The following is a 9,402-nucleotide window of genomic DNA, read 5'->3' as shown; positions in this document are numbered from 1 at the left end:
TCATACAACTCTCTTTTCCGAGTGAGACTAAGCTCTTTATACTCTCTATCCATAGAGTTATTGATAAATTCAACATAAATTTCTATTTATGGAAACACTCAATGATATCACCTTCACTAGGACAAATCATAAGAAAACACTTCTTCCTCTGGAGTTATGTGTGTTTTTTTAGATTCATACACACAGACTAATGGTTATCCTATTACTCGATCATGTCATTTAAAAATATGCCTCTGTAAGTAACATAAGGACATTTGCTTATTGATCATTATGTGCTTTTCAAAGGATACATCTTATTTATAATTATGTGGCATGTGTAAGTGTATAGGAGGTCAGGTTGTGCATGCAAGTGCAGGTGTCCACAGAGGCTGCAGCCATGGGGTCCTCCTGGATTAGGAGTTACAGCCTACTGTGGACTCCTCACCATGGATACTGTAAACTAAACTTAGGCTCTCAATAATAGTACTATGTCCTCTTAACCACTGAGGCCTCGCTCCAGGCTCTGATCGTTATACATTAGTACCTTCCATTATACTATAGGAAATGAAAGCAACTGACCAATGATTCTGAACTTACCTCAAGACCTCACGATATGACCTTCAGCACTTCCCCTCTCCTATACTTCAAAAAATTCTTATTCAGGTTACATTGCTTGGAAAAATAAAGTGTGTGTGTGTGTGTGTGTGTGTGTGTGTGTGTGTGTGTGTGTGTGTTTCTGTGTCTGTGTCTGTGTCTCTGTGTGTGTGTGTGTGTCTGTATGTGTGTGTCTGTGTGTGTCTGTGTACATGTGTGTCTCTGTGTGTTTGTCTGTGTGAGTCTCTCTGCAGGTGTCTGTGTGTATGTCTCTCTGTGTGGGCCTGTGTGTGTGTGTGTGTGTGTGTGTGTGTGTGTGTGTGTGTGTGTGTGTGTGTTTCTGTGTCTGTGTGTGTTAATATAGTCACATGATTGAAGAGGTATGCCTGTGCATACACATACATGTGACAGAGGAGGACTTCAAGGGTATTCTCTATCTCCCTTTATTTCATTCTCTTCAAACAAGGTCTCTTACTGATCCTGGGGCAAGGCTGGCAGCTAGCAAGCCTCAACAAATCCCCTATCCGTCCTCCATAGTGTTGGCTTTTTACATGGGTACTGGAGGTCCAAACTTCAGTTAACACGCTTGCATAGCAACATCTCTTACACACTGAGGTATCTCCCCAAGTCCCTCCCATAAAATGGAACAAAGTGTCATATATTTCAGGCAGGCCTCAAATACTCCGTGTAACCAAGAATAACCCTGAATTTCTGATTTCCTGCCTCTAATTCTAGAGTATTGGGATTGCAAGGATATGCCATTTCATCCAATTTTGCCACCACATCTCATTTACTCAGTGTTGTGGGTCAAAACCAGGGCTTTGTGCATGCTACCAACTGAGATGATGTATCCCCATGCCTTGGACCAGAAATTTTAACTATGATTTATGGAGCTCATTCATGGTCTTCAAAACACTATCACCTCTCCCTCTCTCCCTCTCACCCTCGCCCCCCCCCATGTGTGTGTGTGTGTGTGTGTGTGTGTGTGTGTGTGTGAGAGAGAGAGAGAGAGAGAGAGAGAGAGAGAGAGAGAGAGAGAGAGAGAGAGAGAGAGATTTGGAATTGTTTACGAATGACCCTGGTTTGTTATACATAATAATCTCCTCTCTGCTCAATCATTTGTTGACACTGATCTACCTACATTAAGATGATGGTATCCCATCTAAACTATAACGCAGTATTAAAGGTTCTATGCTGAGCTATCTTGAGTCGTCTCCTCCCTGGCTAATGATTCACCAAAACTGTTAGAATTCTGGGCAATCCCGGGTCCCATGAAATTTTGCCATCAACTAGACTGAGTTTTCCAAATGAGTACACGACATTCCACTTTTATGAAGTTTGGTAGGTCAGCAATGGTACGTGGGGGTTAAAAATGGCAGCATTTGTAAAGAATCGATGTGATAGCAAGCAACAGAATATGGGAGGTGTATGATCACGGCACAGGAAAATGGCAATGATGGGAGCACTGTGTATAGGCAGGAGTGGCTGCTGACATCAGATTCCATTTTGAATGTTCCAAAACCACCCAGAAAACTCTGAATTGTAAGAGAGCATTTACCTGTATGCAGCAAGACAATTGTGATGTAGCACAACTAAACTCACTTAGAATAGATGGCCCCAAGTTACAAATTTCTGATTTTCCTGCATTTCCTTAGGAATCAAGAAGACCTCCATGAAGTTAATAGAATCTTTTAATTCTTATAAGAAACCACAGAGGAAAGTATATTGTTTTCCTGAGTGCAGCAGCTTTACTTAAAACACACAGGTTGTTCTTTGGTATCTCGGGAGGAGAGGGCTTCTGCTCAAGGATACAGAGCATATGTGAAGAGACCTGTCTCGGGCTTTCTGAAATCTCTTTGTTAGAAACCCCAGATAGAGATGATGTGGACCCCAGAGGATGAGGCTTCCCCCGGCTTCACTGCATGCTCCTTTAGTTTCTGTGAAGAAACTGGTGTTGTAATTCTTTCTCCGCTTATCTGAGAACCATAAAAGCACATTTGTAAAAGTTCCCCCATCTGTGCTGGAATGTTGAGTGTCCTGATCTTGTGTAGGTCTTGTGCAGGGAAAGATAGCTGCTGTGAGTTCAAGATTCTGTAAACTTTGGAAAGATGTCGTCATTACTGCCCCATAGACAACCAAATTCTTTCAAAAAGCACTATAAAGATATATTCCAAAGTTTTCACTAGAGTGATACAGAGAACAGAACAGTCTTTCTCCCACAGAATAGACAGCCCAGTGAGGAAACAGATATCAAAATAAGAGCTTTATCACAGTACTTAGTTTTCATCAATCATTTTAATTAAGATATTATGGGGGTACAGAATAATAATTCAGTATATGTATTCATTGCATAGTGATACAATTAGGTTAGCATTTTCAGTTCCTGAATATTATTTTTAAATTTCATATTAAGCTGAAAGTTGCATAATTATGTGATACAGTGGAAGTTTCCCTATAGATATATTTTAGACAATACATGACCATATCTTGTAAGACTGAAATATTAGTTCATTTAACAAAGAGATCTCAAGGCTTTTTTAAAGAACTAGAAAAATACTCATTTCAATCAGTTTTTGTTTCTCATTGATTCTTTAGTGACTCGACCATTTCAATTTATTCAACTATATATGTTTGACTGGCAATAATAATCATTTTAAAAGTATTCTGTAAATTATAAAATTAGTCAAACATATATTTCTTAGGATCTGTGCTATACAAACCATTAATAGTTACATAATCTAGAGGACTAAAATCAATTTACCAATGAACATAAACATATTTTTACAATATTGTACCAGGTACAGCAATAATAATAGGATAATAACTATATAACATGATATCTCTCTCATTAGGGAACTCAGAGTCTAAAACTTTGTATGAGGAAATTACAAGATCATCAGAATTAAAAAACGTGTTATTATTAACAGGCTCTTTCAAGCTACAGTGTTAAATCACACAAGTGAATAATCAAACACAGAAATTCATGGAAAAGTCTCTTTAAAGAAAGAACTCTAAAACTTTCCTAAGATGACTTGATGAAGAATACTTTAAGCATGGCCTTACGAATTTGTTTGGTCTTCACACTATAGATTATGGGATTCATTACAGGAGGGATGAGCAGGTAAACATTGGCAATTAGAGCGTGCACAAACGGAGGAGCATTCCTCGCAAACCTATGCACCAATGACACGCTGATCATAGGAATGTAGAAGATGGCAACAGCACTGAGATGGGAGACACAGGTGCCAAATGCCTTTTTCCGCTCCTCCTTGGATGCGATACAGAGCACAGAGTGGATGATCAGAACATAAGAGAGAAGGATCAAGACAGAGTCCAAGCCTGCATAGCAGATGACAAGGGTCAGACCAAAGGCACTGTTGACCTTGGTGTCTGAGCATGAAAGCTTCATCACGTCAGTATAGAAGCAATAGGAATGATGGAGCACGTGACTACGACAAAAAGACAGACGCTTGAGGAGCAGGAGTAAAGGAACAAGAGCTGTGGTTCCCCTAATTACAATTGCAAAACCCACCGCAATGATCCGTGAATTGGTTAAGATCACAGCATATCTCAGGGGGTTCCAGATGGCAATGAAGCGGTCAAAGGACATCACCAGAAGGACTGAGGACTCCATGAATGTAAAGCCATGGATAAAGAACATCTGGCCGATGCAGGCATCAAAGCTAATTTCTCGAACATTGAACCAGAAAATGCCCAACACAGTTACCAACGTGGAAAGGCACAGACCCAGGTCTGTGAAAGACAGCATGGACAGGAAATAGTACATGGGTTCATGGAGGCTTGACTCGGTGATGATGACAAAGAGGATCATGCTGTTCCCAGAGATGGCGATGGCATATAGACAGCAGAAAGGGATGGAGATCCAAGCTTGAGAGGTCTCAAGCCCAGGAATGCCAGTGAGGAAGAAGACAGTCGGCTGGGCAGTGCTCTGGTTGAAGGGTGGCATAGTGACTTAAGGAAGCAGATGCTCTCGGGAGGAAGGCACACATCCTATAATGACAGGAACAGAAAGGCTTCCCATCTCTACTATATGCCATGCAGTTTAGGAACACTAAAAAACCAGTTCCTGTCCCTCATCTTCAGTGGAAAGGGAAAGCCATTTAGTACTGTATTAGATGTGAAGTTGAACACAGGTGAAGTGGGGGAAGAAACAGCACTAACATCTGGGAAGAGACCCAGGTTTTCAGCAGATCTGCATTGGATTATGTATGGCTGTCTGTGTACTGACATTAAAAAGGAGACTAAAGCCAGGCGAGGTGGCACACACCTTTATTCCCAGCACTTGGGAGGCAGGGGCAGGTGGATCTCTGAGAGTTCAAAGCCAGTCTGAGCTACAGAGTGAGCTCTAAAAAGGCGCCAAAGTTACACACAGAGAAACTCTCTCTCGGGGAAAAAAAAAATAAGCTGGCAAGATGGCTCTGTTGGTAAAGGCAAGTGGAGTCAAGCCTGATGACCTAAATTCAATCCCAAGAACCTACAGGGTAGAAGGAGATAACCTACTTCAGCAAGCTGTCATTTGACCTTCTTCTACATCTATGGCACATGTTCAAGTATACACATGCATGTGCATACCTGCAGACATACATGTACACCCATACATACAAAAGACAAAAACATAACAAACTTTTAACTAAGTAACAGAAGTATCTTCCAGTTCTATGGTGGTTGACATTGCTGATAGGGTATCTCTGCACAATAAAAGTTAATCTTCCCCACTTTTCACAACTTCTCAATTTCTGATCCAAAATCCTAGGGGCCATTACACTTTGTCAGTCCATTAACGCCCAGTGAAAACTTGGAGAATAAGACAGTATCAAAGATTTTTCTAATGATGACTAAATAAAGATAACACAACTGTCAATGTAAAAAATCTAAATGTAAGAAAAGAACCAATAAGTCTACACAAATAAACCATCCTGGGTGATAGAAGGAAAAGGTTTGTTTACACAGGTAGCAATTGGAAACCTAATTATGTTTAAGGAAAATTCTGCCTGCAGAAAGATGATTTAAAGATGACCTCACTAAGAACTAACAACACATTGGAAGCTTGTGGAAAATCACTGAAGCAGAATCACCTTAGCAAATGCCATGGTTTTCTACTTTTCAAAGGAGTATTAATGTTAGAGTGAGGAGGAGTCTCCTTTCTCTGTAGAGATGTAAATCTGAAGGATTGAAGGAACTGCTTTACATTGCTTCTGAAGCTTTCTAAGGTCACATTTTTTTCTTCAACATGCTTGATTTTAGTGTAAATGACTGCCAATTCATTCATTGATGCATATGTTACAGTGTCCACACATGTGATGGATATGTGTTAAAATCAGATGTGTCCCAGCAATAAAGCCTGCAAATGACCCTGAGAAAGAAAATGTTGGAAAGGTGTGAGTGCAGACTTAAGCAGAAGAATCAGCTAGAGGTGTGACGTTTCTGTGATACTGGAGTAGAGGACAATAGGAAATGATCAAAACTGAAAGCCTTTTGAGTATTGTAATAACTGCCTTTCCATGAGGTTTATGAAGAGATGAGGTTTACTTAGGCAGTTTTAGAGGTTTCAGTCCAGGGCTAAGCACCTGTGTTGTTTTAGTCCCATGGCAGCTCAACACGGTAGGAGCATTTCATGAAAAATAAGTGAGAATCAAAAGAAAATGAGGGGAGGAATACTCTATGATCAGTCTTAAGAACTAGTCACTAAGAAACAAATCCCTCTTGCCACAGCCCACCCCTTAAAGCTCCTACCATCTCCTATGAGTGTCAAGCTGAGACCCTGCAGAATAGTTCAGGTCCAAACACAAATCTCTCTGTCTCTCTCTGGTGGTTGAGAGGAGTCAGATACTTATTCACACTCACTCAACAACCTGATGGTAGATAGACCCAGAAAACAAACTCTGACCTTGATGGCACCAAACTCCTTGGTCTTGCAACTAGCTATTTAAAAATGGTTTATTTAATTTTCATTATTTTATTTTAATTATGCTTTTTAAACCTTACAAAGTAATAGGTTCTGTTTGGGGTTTTCATTGGGTCAATTCCATCTCCCCTCACTGTCCTGTCCCCTCTCCTCACTGCACCCTTTTGTCCAGAGTGTGCCCCTTTCTATTTTGCTCTATTGTCTTCTCCACTCCATCCCTTAAAGTCTCTTTTTGGTCCAGTCACATGGGATCCTTTCAAGTTTCTTTTCATTTACCCAAATTTACCTTCACCTGGATCACATGCTTAAATGTAGTGGCTAGACACACATATGAGGGAGAACATATGTTGTTTGTCTTTCTGAGTTAAGGTTACTTCACTTGGTAGAACATTTTCTTGAAAATTCATGCTTTCATTTTTTCTTTTAAGTTCTAATTATAGGCTGAATTAGTAAGTATTTACAATTAGTCTATATTTGTACTATTTTGAATGTTGCATTTTAAGTTGACATAACACACTAAGTAGCTATATGTTGTATGTTGCTAAGTACTGCTGTTTATATTAACTAGTTCCTCTAAACTACATAAGTTGTCATAAAAAATATGAAGGATATACAATGCCTGATGGATTTTTAATCTCTTGACTGCTCTCAAACTGTGACATCATATACAGAATTTCAGAATGGGTCTAGAAAAGAATAAATGACCATGCTGCCTGGTCTTTAAAGGCTCATTGAAGAGGAGAGAGGAGAAGAAGAGAGGAGAGGAAAGAAGAGGAAAGGAAAGGAAAGAAAAGGAAAGGAGAGGAGAGGAGAGGAGAGGAGAGGAGAGGAGAGGAGAGGAGAGGAGAGGAGAGGAGAGAACAGGAGAGAAAAGAAGAGGACAGGAGAGAAAAGAAGAGGACAGGAGAGAGGAGAGGAGAGGAGAGGAGAGGAGAGGAGAGGAGAGGAGAGGAGAGGAGAGGAGAGGAGAGGAGAGGAGAGGAGAGGAGAGGAGAGGAGAGGAGAGGAGAGGAGAGGAGAGGAGAGGAGAGGAGAGGAGAGGAGAGGAGAGGAGAGGAGAGGAGAAGAGATTAACCTCAAAACTTACAGGCCAAGATGTTCTTCTGTATTAAGAGTAGAGGATCAATCCCAGGCCTGCCTTATGACACTGGTTCCAAAATGGTTCTGTTTTTCTAGAAGAACCCAAAAGAAAAAAATCTTGCAACAGGAACACTCTAAGACTTGAAACGGGGAGGTTTTATGAGGACTCCAGAACCTGTCTGATGAGAGCCCTTTACCCAGCAGGGAAAAAAAAATGAATTCCTAGGAGAAAACTCTGCAGAGCTGTGTTCTGCTAACCCTTTGTGCTCCAGATGACAAATTGATAATTATATTTGCTTTTGGGCTAACTTTACTTGTACTTCTTCAAAGCCCCTGTAGATGAGTTACAATTCGCAAGCTCATTCAAGAGCAATGTCAGCCCCAAGGAGCTGTAGTACAAAAGCTCTGCATATGGCCAAAGCCTAGGAGAAATGGTTTAATGGCCTGACCATGCATCTGTCCAGCTGTCATTCACCTGTTTGAATCACAGAATGCATATGGAAGAGAATTTGCTGAATAACTATGGTTGCTGAAGGCAAGTATAGTTACTTGATTAGGAGTTCAAATCTTTCCCTGTGTATTCCGTATCCCTTGGGAATTGTAGACAATGTGCCCAGAGGCACAGAAACTAACAACTTAAATGGAAATAACTAAAGAAAGACAGCAAAATTCTGTGAGTCCCTTGTGCTCACTGGCTAGTTTATAAAAATGATCTGATAACTTGCCCTAATCTTTTATTAGTATATTTACCATTATGGAGAATGTCATATATGAAGACAGATACCTCTTGTTTAAAAGTGGCTTTTGCTTTTATGTGTTAATATTAAAGTCTTTGATGTTTAATATCAGCTTGGGAATCCAGTAACTTTATAAACAAAAGATATTATTTTACAAATACACCTACTATTCAGAAGAATATTTCTATTAAAGCAGCTGTAAAACAGATTCTTAAATGACCTGCTTAAAGTCCCCTTTTTGTCTAGATCCCTGAGAAAGACTGGGAAAACATGTTCTTTATTTATCTAGTTCATCGTGAACCTAAGAAAATATGCTCTCCTTTTTGGGCATCATCTTGACTAACAGAAACACTCCTTCCCTAGACAGCATTTCAACAGATGGTAAGCATTTTCCCAGCTTTTTTTAAATGTGCCAAGAAATGTATGACACTCCATGGGAAAAATGTACAGTTCAAACAGTTGCTTACTAGATACTGAAATAAAAAGAGATGCCTAGACTGTTACAGGACATAAATGTGAAAAATCTTACTGCCCTCCTGAATACACTAATCCTGAGAGCACAGTTGTAGGATATAGGACACAATTATCAAAATACCAAGATTTATTTCAGTACAAACCACAAAGATTGAAAATATTCAGTAGCTGAAGAAGTAACATGAGTAGGCACCCAGACAAAGGACATGGTGATTAGTGTTCCTTTTGACAAGATATGCCTCTATTTAAACAGCCTGTCCCAGGATTTGAGTATTTTGAATATGGCCAGTACATAACAAATTCCCCAACACTCTTACCCATGGGAAAGAGTAAATCAGAACTACACTGAGATTCCACCTCCGTTGTCAGAATGACTGTCACTTAAAATCAAACAATAGTAAGTGTGGCAAGGATGCAGAGGAAAATAAAATTTTATACACTCACAGTGGTGATGTAAAGTTTAATCAGCTATGGAAATCAGTATGGAAGTTCAAAAAAGAACCTAAAAATACAGCTAGCACATGACCCAGCTACATCATTTCTGGGCACACTCAAAGAAACCTAAGGACACACACTGCAGAGAAAGCTGCTCGTTCATGATTACCATAACAC

At 39.9% G+C, this 9,402-nt stretch overlaps 1 protein-coding gene across 2 annotated transcripts; it reads right to left on the bottom strand.

Annotated features, from left to right (window-relative positions):
- Nucleotides 1–1,146: 1,146 nt before the first annotated feature.
- LOC102927478 (olfactory receptor OR51C1-like) lies at nt 1,147–4,540 on the bottom strand. 2 transcript variants are annotated; one of them, XM_015986862.3, is made up of 2 exons: nt 3,620–4,540; nt 1,147–1,173 (listed from the first exon to the last, which is right to left on the bottom strand). In XM_015986862.3, exons 1-2 carry the CDS (start codon nt 4,538–4,540, stop codon nt 1,147–1,149), a joined length of 948 nt encoding a protein of 315 aa, XP_015842348.3. The 2 variants fall into 2 exon arrangements, with proteins under 2 accessions (XP_015842348.3, XP_006993397.3); XM_006993335.3 differs by lacking the exon at nt 1,147–1,173 and having other exon boundaries at nt 3,596–4,540.
- Nucleotides 4,541–9,402: the final 4,862 nt, after the last annotated feature.

Source organism: Peromyscus maniculatus, chromosome 1, assembly GCF_049852395.1.
Source record: "Peromyscus maniculatus bairdii isolate BWxNUB_F1_BW_parent chromosome 1, HU_Pman_BW_mat_3.1, whole genome shotgun sequence".
NCBI classification, from domain to species: Eukaryota; Metazoa; Chordata; class Mammalia; order Rodentia; family Cricetidae; genus Peromyscus; species Peromyscus maniculatus.
This window is presented reverse-complemented; position numbering and strand designations above follow the sequence as displayed.